This window comes from Alosa sapidissima, chromosome 12 (assembly GCF_018492685.1).
Source record: "Alosa sapidissima isolate fAloSap1 chromosome 12, fAloSap1.pri, whole genome shotgun sequence".
NCBI lineage: Eukaryota > Metazoa > Chordata > Actinopteri > Clupeiformes > Clupeidae > Alosa > Alosa sapidissima.
This window is the reverse complement of record NC_055968.1, coordinates 10,808,560-10,826,637: the sequence shown is the minus strand read 5'-3', so window position 1 is coordinate 10,826,637 and position 18,078 is coordinate 10,808,560. Positions and strand designations below refer to the sequence as shown.

At 41.2% G+C, this 18,078-nt stretch overlaps 1 protein-coding gene across 2 annotated transcripts in view; it reads right to left on the bottom strand.

Annotated features, from left to right (window-relative positions):
• negr1 (neuronal growth regulator 1) overlaps positions 1-18,078 on the bottom strand; it is a 114,459-nt gene that overhangs the window by 69,907 nt on the left and 26,474 nt on the right. For both annotated transcript variants that reach the window (XM_042057120.1, XM_042057121.1), the window contains exon 2: positions 16,565-16,803. In XM_042057120.1, coding sequence (XP_041913054.1) covers positions 16,565-16,803 — 239 coding nt within the window. The remainder of the gene's footprint in view (positions 1-16,564; positions 16,804-18,078) is intronic.

The window sequence follows — 18,078 nt, the reverse complement described above, 5'->3', positions numbered from 1 at the left end:
GACTGACCGCTAGTAACTCCACATCCTTACAGCATACAGTCTCCTTCACTGTAACATGTCCGGGATTGCACCATCTATTGTTTATGTACAGCACCAGTCCGCCTCCCTTCTTTTTGCCAGAAAGTTTATTGTCTCTGTCCAAACGAGCTACACTGAAGCCGGGCAGCTCAACGTTAGCTGGGGGGATATGGCTTGTTAGCCACGTCTTCGTAAAGCATAGCAAACTACAATCCCTGTACAGCTTCTGATTTCTTACCAGGGCAGCCAGTTCGTCAGTCTTGTTGGCCAGTGAGTTCATGTTTCCCATAACCATCGAAGGAACTGAGGGCTTGTGTTGCCACTTCTTCTCCCGACGCCTAGTCCTCACTTTAACTCCAGCTCTGCACCCCCGAAAACACCACAGCTCCTCCGGGATGTTTGCGTGAACCCTACCAGCATTCCGTCGTATTGCAAGCAGCTGATTCCTTGTTTGTTGCCGCTGGAGCAATTGTAATAGATCCATATCCATAGGATAGAATGAAAACACTCCTCAAAGTGCGTAATCCAAAAAAGTTGCGAAGTGAAAAAAAGTAAAAAGTAAACAAAAGACGGTAAGAAAAACACAAAGACACGGAGCTACCTCGACAGGCTGCCTCTCTCGACGGCGCCGGAACCGGAAAAAGGGACATCACTCTCTCTCTTCTTGTACAGTGGGTGTGAATACCAATTGCAATCCTCTAAAATCAAAAAAGGGTTAAAAAGAAAACAAGGGTAAAAAGAAAACAAAAGTTCTTGGAGTGCATGCATCTATTTGTTTGCCATTTAAAGAGCCAGTGCAGTGAACAAACACCTATGATTTTCGAGCGCAAACAGACACTTAGTTGACCATCAGGAGTTGTTAGCTGAATTTGACTAAAGGTGAACTGAATTAGAATTCCAGACAGAACCTTTAAACTGTGGTAAAGCCAACAGCAATATGATAGTACTGTAAGCGAGGCCAGACAAAATTAGCTGCCAAAGTTAGCCTACTATGCCTCTTCATATTCATAACCTGGGTTTTAAGTCCCAGAAAACAAAGAAAGAGATTCATGAAAATCCATTACTTTTTTTGATAATGTTGCTATCTTTAGTTTTGGAGCTGGTGAATACAAAACTATCTCCTCAAATTTGAATAAACAACTTAATATTGACAGTCGTGTTATGGTTTGGTGAGTCATTAATTCAGGTCCAGCACAAACAGCAGGTTACTTTAGCCACACTTTAAAATACAACGTAAATAGTATACAAAAAAATAACAACAAACAGCCACAGATCCCCACCCAAAGACTCCCAGGGAGAAAAAACCCTGCGGGCAGAGCATAAATTCAGAAATAAGCAATCCCAGTGGACCAAGAGACAGGCAGAGGCCCGAGCCAATCATCTGAAAACACTGCGGTTAGCTGTGAGGCAGAGAGAGACCCTGGCTGCAGGTCCAACTAGCTTTCCACTTTATCTGCATCCACAGATAATAGCCAAGGGTCAGGAGCAGCCAAAGAACACGTGTTTTGTCTTCAACTGAGCTCATAATGATGCCAATTGTTATTTAACCTTTAAACCCGGCCATTATTACTTTGTGTTTTTTTTTTTGTCGTTGTTGTTGTTTCTTGACTCTGGGTCGAAGGCGGCCCTCTCTCTTTCACACTATCACGATCTGCCACTCTTCAACAGCCTGAGATATGACAACGACGCCACGACAGCACAATAAGTCAACAGGCTCACATAACAAGTCTTGGCCTGGCAAACTGTGGTGATGTGCCGTGTTGTTTTCCTTTGCGGCTTACTTCATTAACTGTGGCGTGATTGCCACGTTTGCCCACACTGCTGCAATTTCGGCTCCGCCTCAGCCCTACAGGGATCTTTGTGTGCATCTGTGTGTGTGTGTGTGTGTGTGTGTGTGTGCAGGCTTGTGTGTGTGTGTGTGTGTGTGTGTGCGCGCTTGTGTGTGTGTGAGAGGGAGGGGTAGAGAGAGACTGCCACAGCTGATCGGAGCAGTATTATCAGCTCCTCAGCCTAGGGATGAATAAATAAGGCACTAATGACGCCACCTTGAATTACGGAAACGCTTACAGCGGCACTATTAGAATGCAGAGGTTCCCTGCGCGTAAGTGGGATACATGCCTCGCCTTTATATGAATTCTGACAGCCTCTCCTAGGCTGACTGCTGCCACGGAGATTGTGAGACTCCATTACTTTACACCTAGTGGCAGCCCACAGTGCAATTATAGAGCTCAGGACGCACGTCTTGCTGTCACAACACAACGACACGAGCACTTGGCAAGGAGTGGGGTGAGGGCCAACACAAAGGGATGCTCTCCCCTGCATCCGGGGCCTTCTGGGGGGTGTGTGTGTGTGTGTGTGTGTGTGTGTGTGTGTGTGGTGTGTGAGAATGTGTGTGTGTGTGTATGTGTGTGGGAGACAGAGAGAGAGAGAAAAAATCACACCCGCAATCTATGAAAGTTAAGCTAAACATGAAAGAGAATAATACATTTCAATTGCAAATAAGAAGTTATTTTTCCTAGTCTGATCTAACCAATCTGAAAGCAGTTAAGATTTTTTCACACAGGAAAAAAAGTGCATCTGTGAACAGCTCAGGAGGAGAGACAGGAAGACCTCACTCATACAGTACATGGGCCGCATTGGGACCAGATCCGAGCCAGATAAACCCTCTGAGAGTGTGCAGCTATTTGGCCTGGTGCCCAGGGCTCTGGGCAGCTGAAAGCTAAGTAGTGCATTTTTTACAAACAGCTTTTCAGCTGGACTGCTTAGCCCAGATCAGCAAATGCCCTGACTGACTCGCTGACCTCACACTGTTGAGCCATGCAGGCACGAGAGTCTCGGGGGACATTAGCCACTCAATGCCATTTGTCTTCCGCGGCTGCAACAATAAGAGGGTACAAAGTCAATTAATATCTCAACACTGAATAGAACAACAAACGACCTGCTGCCAAAACCAGGGAGCATTGTTCTCTCGATAATCATTTCATCCTAAACGGCTAGTTTGTTGTCCCAGGAACAGTCAGGGATAGCTTACACGCTAATATTGTTGCTATTGTTGAGATGTGTGGTTCTCCTAATTCATTTGGCTAACCTTACACAAGCATGATCAGCTTGGACTGGCCAAATCTGGGAGTAACTGGTAGATTTCTGTCCCACTCTAAACAGAACAGGACCTGGAAAAGTATTTTCCAAGCTTGTTGGGGAAAGTAAATTCTAAGCACAAAGACACACATCTTGGCAGAAAAGTGCAGAATGTTTATCACACTGGTGGTTCTGTGTTCATGCCAAACATTTTGAAATAAATATTTATCCTCAAAGACTTTCAGTGGGAGAAAAGGGTGTTATGGGCGCAACATGAAAAGGGGTTTTGTCCCGTTGACGAAGAAAGGAAGTCAGGGGAGAAAGACCTCAGCCGCTGGCAGCCTATCTCTCCCACTGGCTGTCTGTTAGATGCAGCTGGAAAAAAGCTTGTCTTTATTTTCAACAGGGACCAAAACATATTAAAACATAACGTCATGCAAACACTATGCTAAAACAAAAGTAAAAGTGAAATAAGAACTGAAGTAGTTTAGCTATTACATCAACGTCATGGAATACTGAGGCTTTCAGTAATCTATTAATTTGATGTTTAAGATACAGTCTGTTGTTGTGAACATTATTAGTAGTTTACTGAGAAGAAGCAAACTCAGAAAACCTATTTACGCAGATGTGTTGATAAAATCAAGCTCTATGCCAGGCTGGTAATATACACCTCACTTTAGAGAACGTACAGAGTCAACTCGGAGAGATTTTGAATTCCCCCAGCGAGCAGCGGCCCGTAAAAAACAAACCAACTTAAATCCCTTAATTAGGTGTCAGACACGGAAACAAACCACACAAACTGACACACTGTTTTACCCAATGGAATTCTCCCATTGCGCTCTGCCTCCACTCATTCTGCAGGTAAGCACAGCGTTATATGAGCTCCCCTGACAAACTCCCAACTCCACACTATTACTTTCCCCAAACACATTGTGGCGGTTTTTCCTTTTTTTCTTCTTTTTTTTTTTCTTCTGAGGGTCCTCTAACTTCAAATGGAAGCAAGACAATACTGTCAAACAAACATGCTCCCGCCTATGGACGTAATGAGAAGAATTAACATATCTGAAGTGATTGGCTCTTTCCAGAATGGCTTCTCGTCAGACACAGCCTTGTGTTAGGCGAGGCAATGGAGGCAAATCCTATCATCTTTGGCGAGCGAACATTCCCATTGATGTTAGCATTCACAAGGGAAAAAGACTACTGATGTACCAAACGCGTGACGGCCTTTGATCTGAACCGAACAATAGGTGATTTATTCTTATTTTTTTTTTCTTTCAGTTGGGGAAAGAATCTTTTTCCATTCTTATTCATGTTTCAAGAAATGTTTTTTGTCAAACTGTTTGAGTCTTATTATTTTCCTAACACAACATTGTGTGTGTATGTGTGTTGTTTTTCCCATAGCACAATGGGAGGACATCTTCCCCACAAAACACCCATTTTTTTCACTATCTCTATATTGTCATACAGACTAACATGTCTGACCAGACAGAACTGGCAAACAGGCTATTATCTACCTCACTAATGAAATCTCTTGGTGATGTCAGTATAATTTCAGTGGGTCTATCAGAAGTATGATTATTAACACAATAATGATTGCTTTCCAAATGTATGTCCTTAACATACAGTAGTATACAGCATGAAGTGCAAAGCACCTTTGCTCTGATTCAATATCAAAATATGAGCTAAACTTTTAAATCCACATTCTTTACGAAAACATTTACCTTACTCAAACTCACAGTAAATTCTACAGATGGGGGGTGTAAACACTTTGGGAAGCCTTTTGAAGAAGTCTGAGAAATGCCAGTGATGCAAACATTCCTTTAAAAACTCCACTGAGAGGCAATTAATCAAAAATATGAAAGCTTAACAGTGCGTGTAATTTTAAGATAAGATATCACACTCTTATGGAAATGACTCCTAATTTGTTTATGGTAATCAACTTTTTTCTCACCAGTATCTTTTTAAATATGCATCCTTCCTCTTTTCTCAGAAATTGCTTGATATATGGTTCACACTGAAATAATGGTATGACGGTTGAACCAACTAACCTGTAATCTGAGGTTACATTTGACAGTGTAGAAGCTACATATCACAAATAAACCTCAGTCATGATTGATAACCATGTCATGCCATGTCATGGATTACTATGCATCATATTCATTACTGCAGGTCATCTCTCTTTAAACTCAGTGACGCAACAGACACCCCAGATCTCAGTGAGCGCCTGATTGGACACCGATATGGGCCAGATCTGGGCCAGACACGGTCAATACGTGGCACGCATCCGGCCCACATCTGCACTGCCAGTGTCAGCTGCTGTCAGGGCGTGGGAACGCTTATTTTAAACGCCCTGCCCGTCTCTGTGTGTCTGTGCCCGTCTTGAGTTTGTGATGCTGGTGATGCAAGGACAGCCCCGGGGCTCAAGCTCAGACAGAGCCGGAGCCCTCTGTGACTGCTGGGGAAGAGAGACGGGGAGAGGGGCTCGTGAAGTTTGAGTGATGGTAATGATTCCTGCGACTCTTGGCCTCCTCTCATTACGCCATCTGTTATGTTGTCTCTTAATATAACTCTCCCATGTGTCAAAGCTCAAGACAGCAAAGCCATCCTTAATGGAACACAATTAGACTTAAATCCAGCATGCGTTTTAAGGCTCTCTGTATCATCCAGTGTGATAAACTATAATGAACTCTTACACAGAAAATAGCAATTTTGGGGCAAATAGTATCTGGAGGAAATATGTCTGAATATGTATGGATATACAGGTACCTTGTCACAATGCAATTATAACTCTAAGTAGAGTGTAACATACAAACTATTAGTGTGCAACAGAAATCTAATTAGTCCTAAATATCAACTCTTACCCTTATTAAATTCATGTAATTACAAAGTTTCAGAATGGTGTTAATCTTTATTAGTCATTGCATTATACACCATTTAGAAGTGCACTGTTACGATAAAAAAGGTCACGTTATCAAACGTGTGGCTAAAACAAGACTTCGTAAGACATTCACCTATAGTTAAGGCTCCTCAATATGTAGGTGCCCGACGTGCATTAAATGCACTCTTTGTCACCACAGGTCAGTCCAATTCTGGGAGTGCCTTGTGGCTGTCACTGAAATAAATAGTCTGCTATAGCATTAGCATTGGACAGTCAATTGTTCTTTCAACATCTCTTTCCACTGGTTCCTCACCAGGATGTATGACAGATACAGTAGCTCTGTCTGTGAAACGAAGGGGAAGATTTAAGTCGTGGCAAGGACGGTGATTACTCAGAGAAAAATGAGTGTGTATGTGTGTGGGCTGGTTTCTGCTAATGGTTAGAAGAGCGAACAAGCCGAGGCACTCTGTGTTCAAACAAAGGATAGACGATGAGTATGGCAAACACAACGAAGCAGATTGGTGCAGATCAGTGCGCTACCTAAAAGCAGATCGGTGTGCTGCCTAAAAGCATAGACTGCTCTCCTGTGGCCTCGAGCACTGAAGTGGCTTTCCTAATGTATATCTACATTACACAACCAACAGTGAATGTTGTTTCATTACGGTTCCTATAAATGATGGACAAAACACACACTACATTACCATTTGTTTTTCTGTACTTAAGTAAAAAAATCATTTTCCCCTAGTTAATTATAACCTCTGACTTTGTGTACAGTAAACATTTTTCTTTTTTTTACCTAGAGTGTCACAAAGCATACTCAAACCTCCTTTGTTTATCATCCCTCTGTAAATACAGCCATGTGTGCTAGATGGAGAGGCAATGTACAGTACTACTGCTACTGAACTAACAAAGACACCAACACAAGGAAGAAGCCAAACGTGGACATGAAGGGAGGCAGGCTTTCTAAAACAAAAAGGATTTCACAGGTTCCAGCTTGCTTCCACTGGGGTTGTGCCTCTGCACACAGGAAGTAAAGCGTGGTGGGGACTGGCCAGCCTTGTTGGTGCTGTGATATTTTTATGCCCAATTAGGGGCGTGATGTGTTGTGAAGGTTGCCTGTGCTGAAATCATTTCCCAACCTTTTACTGGCAGCACGGAGCCGCAACCTGCAAATGTTACGCTACAAACACACTCAGCAACAGCCATTTAGGTGAAAATGGCCATAATGTTAGCGGTCCTCATACTAACCAACAAATAACACTAAATTTGTCCTTATTTATGCCAATTATCTGGCAAAGGTAAAAACCACAGAGAAGGATTTTAGATGGAACCTGTAGTCCTAGTTTTAACTACTGATTGGAGACCATATGCTTACTAGCCTAGGCTTAGGATAATTGTATATTATGTTCTATGAAAATTGGCATTGACTTCAGACAGTTAGATTTCCCTTTGTTGAACTATTCTTAAAGTGAAGAATGTATATTTTGGAGATGTAATAAAAGCCCTCTTTCTTCTTTCATTATTCATCTGAGGTCATTGTTCCCTTGGCAATATGGTTGGTATGATTTCCAGCTAATCAATGACATTCTTCCTTGATGAAAAGGCTCCACTGGCCCTGCAGTGAACACAACACCACATTAGTCTGAAGCTTGGTGCCGGTTATGTTCAGGAAAAAGTACAGCGTGCCGCCCTACTTATGTCCCTTTATTTCAAATATACACACAAGAAGATGATCTGCCAGGTCAAAGGAATAACTTAAAACTGTCAAAGGCAGAAGAAGATCTGGAGGAGGGGGGTTGACTAAAGATGCAATTTCCCTTGATTCAGCTTTTACTTCAGTCTGCTTGTTTGCTCTTTCCTTTTCTGCAAAGTGTGTAGCAAATGGCAATTTGGGAGTGTGCAGGTCAGCACTGATTGAAACAGATGACAGGCTGTCTGCACAGCGCTCTTCACAGGTAATGAGCGTTGTGTGTTAGCCATCTCTGGGTCACCTCCTGGGTTTGTAAAAAAGAAAAAGCAATAAAAGGTACATCTTGTCAAGTTTTAAAGCACTCCCTTTTATTTTCGGGACAATCTTGGTGATTAGCTGGTAGTACTCTGAACACAAATGCTTTTTTACATGCATAAACAATGGGTAGGTAAGTGCCCCTGTTTAAATTATTCTACCATATGAAGACAACATTGTTGCACCTTCTTAGGCCTCAACAAACAATGGAAACAGTAGCAGATACATTTTGGAGACAATATGCTTTTAGTTTAAATAAATACTTCAAAATATCAATGCCAGTACCAAATTCTGAACATACATGAAATAGCCACTTCCACTAATCCATTCTATTCCTCCATTCATTAGCATTTTAAAGAAAATGTCATTTTGTTTGGCTTGATAAAGTATCATTAATTACAAACATTCTAATGAGTTTAATAAGTTTGGGTAACAATTTGCACAAAACATAAAATGTGTACTTAAACAGCATGTTTGTGTGTTTGTCAAAACCAAATAAATAAATAATGGAAGTATATCCTATTGAATATTTCATTGACTGATGAGAGTTTGCACACTTCCATTTAGGCAGCATGAAAATGGATTTCATCCAATCAGGTTTTATTCTCTGTGAGGGTTCATCCAGAATTCCACTCTTCAGTGTCTTCACTGCATCCTCAGTGACGATAAATCAAAAAAATCTATTTTTGTTTCTCAGATACAAACATGATACCATGATACGTTGGACTGGCAAAATGTCATACAGAGAAGATTCTCAGTACCACACCCCTTTTAAAACAAGCTAGAATCGTATTAATTGCAATATGTAAGATATGCAAAACAAGCTAGGTTGCTAGAATCGTATTGATTGCAATATGTAAGACGGGTATAAGTCCCACTTTACATGTAGTTTTTAATTCACAGTAGATTCAATCTAACACAACTAACACAACGGTTATGAAGAAATATGTCTGACTCATGCTGAAACTATGTACATTACCAACCTAATTTGCTTCCAATACCCCAGTGTTGTGGACTAATTTAGCTCATTGTAAAGCAAACTGTGGATATTATGTATAGCATCGGTTTAGTTGTAGGACATACGTTCATTTTTCAAGTGGTAGAATTACTGTAAGGTGTGACTTATGTGTAGTTTATATTATGACATTGCCAAACCAAGCTAAACAGTCACAGGCAGTTCGACCATAACTTCCTTCTCTTTGCTAAATCAATGTATAAACATTGGTGAACAGTCAGGAAATTACGGTACATTCTAAAGTATATGCACATGATTGTTAGCCTGGAAATCTAGACGCACCCTAGTGGCAGCAAATTGCTGCCAGGGCTAGTCTAGCAACTCTCCGTTGGCTTGTGAGCTCGAAAAATTAAACTTCTGTCAGGCCAATCAAATCGTGTATGGAGTCGGCGGGCTTAACATAATGATTGATGGCAGAGTTGCCAGGTTTGGCTTGAATTCCCTGCTACTTGAGAACAAAGAAGATGGATGTTGCTGTTGGCGAACAGTGTGACACTAGTTAAGCTTTTTTTAAGTTGCCAAAAGTTTGAACTAGCCAACTAGCTCCGCTGGTGGGAAACGCATGGGATTCATAGCGCTGTCCTATTGCGTGCAGAGGGAATTTGAAAGACAACCGATTATCCCGCCCCTCGGACTGAGCACTGCGAACGGTGAGTGCCCAGACCCTATATTTTAATGTGGCTCGTCAGGCTACATGATTGTGTTTTTTATTTTGTACTTTTTAGAATCTCATAGTTTCAGTCTCTGCATCCCAATCCGCCTCCATAACCCCTGTCTATTCAGCTTCAGACACCCAAGCATTGTGTTAATGGGGCAAAAGAGCAATGTCTTTGGGAATTGACCAGTACTCTTGACTCAGATTGTGACACTGTGTGAATGGGTTTGAGGTATAAAACCAAAACCAGGATAAACAGGAAAGGTTGAGAGTATTTGATTGCATCAAATTAGATGAATTTAGTGTCAGGCACGATCGTACTGGGAAGCTGCAACAGTTGTCATTACGAATGTGCAGAAGTCATTGCACCCTGTAGCTGGCCCTGACACACACGCACACGCACACACACGCACACACACACACACACACACACACACACACACACAAACACACTCGCATAGCATATACACATACACGCTCACACACACAGAAACACACACACACACACACACACACACATGCACAAACACAAACAAACACACTCACACACACACACACACAAACACAAACAAACGCACTCACACACACACACATACAGCATAATGTTTGATTGACAGGTATGATTAGCCAAGTGTAGTACAAAGAGCAAGTGCGGTAAAACTGAATGGAATTGGGCTTTTGCGCCAGGCACTGTGGCTGTCATTTCGCCCCCAGTCTGTGATGGGTGTGCTTTGTTAAAGCCTGACAGCTAAGGGAGTGTTCTGTATCGCCTCAGCATAAACATTGTCCAGACAAAAACCCTTTGCCTCAGAAGGGGGGAGTATTACTAATGCATATTGATATAAGATGAATATGGTGTAATCTACAGAATGAATACGGTGTAATCTACAGAAACACGTTGGAATTGGGGTATCAAAAAGCAATTATGGCTATGCAGTATTGATATTGATGAAATCACAGTTTCCAGAGATTTTATAAAGGTGCGTGTTAGTCTCTGCGCAAATGAATTCAGAGTGTGGCAACTGCGTGCAGTTGACTGGAGTTTATTCTCTCATTCTATCAACAGAGGCCTGGAATCCAATTATGAATGAGCAACTAAAGCAAAAGTCTTCTTTTTACTGCAGAGCCCATGCTGTTCCGTACCATTAATCAATTGTCTTTTTTTTAACACAGACAATCAAATGTCCTGGAAGCTACCTCATGACAATAAGGTGACTGTTTCATAAGAATTCCCCTCTAGAATAATTTGCTCTCGACATATCTGTACTGTATTGTAGCTATTCATGCTTTAAAAAAAACTACAATTAGTCTTAGCAATGGTGCTGGTCCAGGCTTCCAGTGTTTGGCCAAGAAAAGCACCCATGGCTTTTTGCGTCACCCTGTTCATTTCAGCATGAAAAAACGTGTGGCGTCATTCCACTTAGTCTGCTCCGCAGGCTGCACTGTTCCTAATATTTTCTTGACAAAGTATATGATTGAATGGCGCTGATGTCTAGATAATGTTTAGGAAACACGGAGCTAACTGAGGCAACCAGCTGTGCTGCTGTGCTGTTGTCAGAGATCAGTACTGCAATCATTTCCCCCCGAAAAAAGTTCTTCATAAGGCTTGGGGCTTTTTATACCCCAAACCCACGCACCTCGTCCTCCGGATTGTTTAGATATTTATAGCACCGCTACATTTTTATCCATATATCATTATCGCATCATTGTCATTCCAGCGGCGGAGGCTCAGCATCCCACCTCCGGCTTTGCCGACTCCTCTATCCTGCCGCTACAGCCGTGAGGCTCGAGGGTAAGAGCGTGTTTGGGAAGGTATCGGACTAGGATCTCCAAATACTGCCTAGGGATTGGGGGCCTAATCCCTGCGAAGCATAACAGGCCTCTGACAGGGCACCTTGCCAAGCATGCTCCTCTGTGTCGCTCTGATAGACTCACTTGCGGAATAGGTGAACCCAGGAATGGGAATGCATTGTCAACATAAGCTTGTGTCAGTGATAAAAAAAAAATGTCTCAAAATCAATTTTGAAAATCAAATTACAAGTGGCAAGTTTTTGAGGGTTTATTATGCACCCACCTGTCTTCCACTGCAACCGCCAGTGGAGCTAACTGGGCTCCGGAACATCAGCAGACGTTACTGGGAACAAGATGCTGTTAGTGTTTACTCTGGTGAAGATGATATCTGTGTATTTGTTCATCTAATAGTCACAGCTGGTGGACCGTTTTCTTATGCTGAGACCTGTCACTTCCTGGTGTTTAGAGAGGGGATGTAGCTGTGAAGGAACTATCTGTGGTTCCCCGTGGGGCCAAACTCATCACGAGAACATGAGCTTGAATGTTTGATGCATTTTCTTACACCCTTGGCTCATGTGCTTACAGAAGTCTCTGTGCACTAATCAATGAACGCAATTTTCATTATTAAAATGATTTCATATTCAATTGATCTATGTTGCATAAGGGTACTGTGCATATTCATGCATTGTGTGTGAGTGAATGATTTCATTCAGACACGCACATTGTTCTGCAGTTGACATATGGCTCACAACCATGGCCCTGAATGGACTATCAGGACTTACAAATCTGACTGGTATTACAAACCTGCCTTTTGACTAGAGCTGTACTGAACAGGGGGAATAGCAGTACCTAGCAGATGCCTAACAATACTGGAAATGTTTACTTATGTGATCTCAAATGCCTCTCTCAATAAGCCTCTAGTTCTACCATCTTGTCTGTGATGAGAAACAGACGTAAACAGACTTAGATACAGTTCAATACACAGAGAAAATGAAGCTCAAAAAGACATCTACCAGTTATTGTTACCAACAATACAATGGCATTCAGAATATGTCACAGAATAGACTAACATCTGGTAGCAAGACTGTTCAAGACCAGAACAGGGGGACTGCATGTTTTCTTTTGGTTGAAAGTAATCATTAATAGATATCACACCAATTAGCTTAAATGTTTATGACTACCATCAAGTGCAACTCACTGAACCCATCAAGACCACTTAAACATCTGATTGTCTAAATGATTCCAATTGCTTATGGTAAATTATTTGTAAATATGAAGAGGCCAAGGATCACAAAGCTTGATGGAGCCTGTCACTAGCCTGGCATCTGCTGGGTGTTGCGAGATTATTATAAAAGTGTGTTATGATGCACTTCACCTTACACTCATCAATGCAATCTGTCTTTTTATTTACAGTCAACTATAAATCAAATATGCGGTGGAAATATGACTCCAAAAGGAAACTCCACACAACTAGACTGTCTCGCTTTCAAGCATTTGAAAGAGGATCTTTTATACAGGAAGACAGGCTCAATCCAATAATTTTGCAGCAGCCAGGTAACAAAGAGTGCTACAAAATGTAGCCAATTATTCCTGTATACAGTTCTGATACCAGCTCATGACCACCCCAAAGTCTAAAAACACAGAATCTGACATCATATTTGTTGTCTGCCCCTCACCATTTGGGAAATCTAGCACTGCTGCATAATCTGCCCTGTGTAATGCACTGGAGGAAGGAGTATTATGCCCTGTGTAATGCACTGGAGGAAGAAGTATTATGCCCTGTGTAATGCACTGGAGGAAGGAGTATTAGGCCCTGTGTAATGTAATGCACTGGAGGAAGGAGTATAATGCCCTGTGTAATGTAATGCACTGAAGGAAGGAGTATTATGCCCTGTGTAATGTCATGCACTGGAGGAAGGAGTATTATGCCCTGTGTCATGCACTGGAGGAAGGAGTATTATGCCCTGTGTAATGTTTTCAAATGTTCCAAAACGCCCATTCAAGTGAAACACAAGGGCAACTGCGCTCCTAACTGCATTACAGGCACTCTATGAGGGTCTGCTCAAGCTAGGATTAAACTTCTAATTCCCTCAAATTCATTTTATATCATTTTAGGAATAATGACCACATTTGAATCACTTTTCTTGTTGCACATTTCATAATAAACTTTAGTATTACATAACGTTGAGGCCTTGTGTGTTTCACTATATCAGGTTTGCTCTCATTTATATATCAACAACATGAATGCAGAGATATTCTTTTAAACTTTGCAATGGTAGGGTTTACGGAGAATTTGGTATGTGCTTGCACCCACACATAGTCAAATGGATGAATGGTCTTTAGTGATTCTAGCTGAATAGCTCTTCTTTAGCATATACTAACATGAGCTGGGCCCATATCTCCCCATAAATCACAAGATGAATTGGGTTTAAAAGAAAAGACTAAAAGGCACATCCTTGTTTCCCTTTTACAAAATTATTTCAACGTCTGGTAATCACGCTCAACTGTTGAGTCTGGCAAAGCAAATGCACCCACGAACTAGACTCCTTTTTGAAGTAGCGATTTATATGGTAAAAGCACATTCCACATTAGCAAGTGATGGACCACTGCCAGCAAAACAGACCATTTACCATTTCCTCAATGCGACCACTTGTCATGGACGTGCCTGTGATTTATCAGCAATCATGACTCACTCACCCCAGTGTCATCCAGTGCCATGCCCGATGACTCCAGTTGACTTCCGCTTGAATTAATTCCAAAAAGCATAGTGGATGCTACAGGCATTGCTATTTCATTCATAAAGTAATACCACAAAGTATCATGTAGTTTCTACATTAACACCATTAAGGAATAATAATACAGCTCTGGAAAAAATTAAGTGACCACTGCTCATTTTTCTGATGTCATCCTACGGTTGCTGAGTGAAATTTAAATGAGTTGATGAGCGGTCTCTTAATTTTGAATATGACCATTAGCTCTTTTGAATGTCACTCAGCAACCCTAGGATGACATCAGAAAAATGTGCAGTGGTCGCTTAACTTTTCCAGAACTGTATACTGGTCTACTGTACTGGCCTTTGCTTTGCATCTGATTCTGGTCCAAAAACAACAATAGCAGACAGGGAAATGGTCTGATATTAGCCTACACCTTATTTAGGAAATTGCAATATCTGTAATAAATTAGTTTTTTGGTCTGGCTTCATTGTATGCCATGTCCAAGGTATAGATAAAGAAACAAAACAAAAAAACACTTATTTGATGGGATGATTCTTGGCATGATTGTACGGGTTAGATATCCAACCGATGCTACTTAAAGTATACACACTGGACTTCCAGAACCTTCTCAAGTGAGAGGAGAGCTTGTGGTCAGAAGAGAACTCTGTGGGCAGCAGAGATCAGGATTGAAATGTTTTCTCCAGGACAGAGTTCAGAAGGCAGTGTGGCTTAACGAGGCTTGAGCACTTAAACCCTGCATCCCTCTCTCCCTCTCTCTCAATCATTCACTCTGACACCTACGCTTGCTCCTCATCTGGTTCTCTACAGGTCCCAGCCAAGCTATTTGATCTCAAATCATTTCATAGGCCTGTGTGCACTGAATAATATGTTCATAAGTTGGTCTCCGGCTGTAGCCAGGCCATTGATGGTAAACAATGATATAATTTGAGATTCAGACTCATAATGTGTCTGTCACAGTGGTATATTTTCAATGCTGCATTGTTTACATCTGATGTGTGGCAAGACAAGCAAACAAGCCAGACACACACACACACACAAGATTGGGCAAGATAATAAGATTTGTATTTATAGTGCACCAAAGGTAAATTAAATGAAATGAATAAAAAATAGTCTCCAAGAGTAAACAATTAGTTGGAGCTGAGGTGGTGTTATTGTTTGTGTGTGTGTGTGTGTGTGTGTGTGTTTAGACTACTCCAGATGGTTTTCATATACCTCACGGCTCCACATTCTCACAGAATTGAAAGTATAGGTGTAAACATTTCTACATTAAATCACCTCAGATGTCCAAACTCATTGTCCATGTTGGATTTTGAATCCTCATAATTGCTTCATTGACTTTATGTACTTTATGTATATGTTAATAATTGTAAAGCACATCAGACATCGGACATACAGCTCTCACATGGTATCACATGCTTTAGAGATCACAGGCTTTAGAGATCATTGTAGCTGCCTTCATTTGAGGCACATCTCCCAACCTCTAAATTATGCCTAAAGCAAACGCATTCATAAGCATTAAATATAGACATTTGAGTTTGAATGCGACTCACGGAAAGTGCTTATCATAGAGGGTTCTATGTACAGTAGGTCAAGTGCAGCATGTTGCATAATCCTATCTCTGTAGGAGGCCCTATTAAAAAAGGTTTCAGAGATTCCTTTTCAAAGGTATCTGGGTCAAATTTGATGGGTGAGAAATTAAAAACATACCAGGCAGAACAGTCACAATTCTCTTTAAAAACACTGTTGTAAGGTCACAACCATTTACCATGCCCACAGAAATAAAATGAAAATAAAAGGCCTTTTGCATGCCTTTAAAAAAACAAACACTGCAAAAGCAGTTGGTGGGACAGGAAAGGGAAAAGGCTTCTAACCAGAGGACACCATGTGCAGCAGTCAACACAGAGTATGATCCATGTCGATGGATCCAATCAATGTATATAAACATGGCTGTCAACCTGAATTTTACTGCATAGCAGTCTTTGTAATTGCGCGATCAACTGGAAAAATTCCCTGAATTGAATAACTTGGAGGAAGAAGAAAAAACGGATCACGGACATGGAGTGTCGTGATGTTTACTGCACATTATGCTGTATTTTATCAACAATCAAATACAGCTATTTTATTTGCTGATAATATTGGCATTATATATACTGTAATACACAACCCTAAATCTACAATATACAATGCATAATAAAACCCTTATGAGTTCCTTAGTCATTTTAATACAAGGCAGAATCTTTCAATAACGCTCAGAAGTTATATATTTCCTACAATCACATTATAATTCTGCTATCCACAACTGTGCTTGATATGAAAACACCATTTTTATAGGGATCATCTGAAAAGCCTTGCAGAAAAACCTAATAATGAGATTGAAATTCAACCTTACCTCTTACAGTTAACTGAATGTGCTTGGGCTGTATGTTGCGCTTACTCTGGATCGAGCAGGTATACAGGCCGTCGTCCGTTACATCCACTTTTTGTATCTGAAGGCTATATTCATGTTTGTCCCCAACACTTGTTACAATGGACACGCGAGGATCTCCTGACCATTTGTCAGTCCCTGCGTATATGATACTAGAGCGGTTCAACCATGCTCCTTTCGATTTTCCATCCAACAGGTAGCATCTAAAAAGACAGCAAAAAAAAAAGAGATTAGAATCCATGGGCCCAATGACTATTGAGAGCTTTTAAGGTTTACACCTGGCCATGTACTGGTATGTGTGCATTGAACGGCTGAAAATGTATGATGGCGTCCTGTATTGTGAAATATCGATTGAGTTACAAAACCACACAAAAACACACCACACCACTCAATGCCAATAGCCCTCATTGTGATTTTTTATCTTCTTTTTCACGCAGCCTTTGAAAGCCTCTCCAGACTGACTGCTATAACGTTGCCTTTAAGGGCCTTTTTAAGAGATTCAGTGAAATAATATATTTCATGTAGTATGCCAGTATATAAACTACACTTTAATCTGTACACAACATATCATGTTATGTTATGAGAATCATACATATCCAATCAGTTATGACAAAACGGCAGTTCTTGTCCACCACACAAAGTAAATACCTGGAGTGTCATCTGACAGAACTGCCAAACGTATGAAGTACAGTTTGCATATTTTGTTATGAAATACATTTTGCATATTTTCTTTCTCTTCAGGGAGCAGTATAAAGCCTGATCACACTCATCTTGAGGAGGAAATCAAACAGAAGCTCCTGTCAGTAAGATTAGTGCCAGGCAATGGTTTCTGCTTTGCTTTGTCTTTTTGTGCCTATTTAAAAAATACCTCCTTCCTTAGTCTGCATCATAAATTAGGCTGATACAATCATTTCAGAAGTCTAGCTCAGTAACATTTTAGACTTTAACGTAAGTTTAACACAGACATGCTTGATGAGAAGAGGCCTATCACATTGTTCACTTATTCAGTTAATGCCTTGGTTACTCACTGCTTGTTTGAAAGATGTTTTTTTTTTTTTTTTAGAAATCGCATTTGCAGAATTAAGGAAGCTGCAAGCATCTTCAAGTGGCAGTCTGAGCACCTCAAGCTCAGGTTCAGTTAATTTGGTTCAGTTCATTAGCTACGGCTGCCACAAGGACAGAGTGGTCATTGTCTGATAGCTTATTGTTCACGTTGTTGTCATTTTAACCACACAAACCTAAACAGCAGCTACAGCTAAAGGTGGACGGCAGTCTGGCTCCGATGTTGAGTCCCTGAGACTAATGAGCTCAAACCATCCACAAGACAAACAATGGCCAGAGTCTCACCGCTCCGTTTCTGTGTGCGTCAAAAACAGGCCTAACGCAACCGCTGAGAATGAGGCCATTACAGAGCTTACAGCCTTTCACTAATCACCAGGGGAAAGAAATATGACACCCACGGCTTCCGTGTTTGTCTC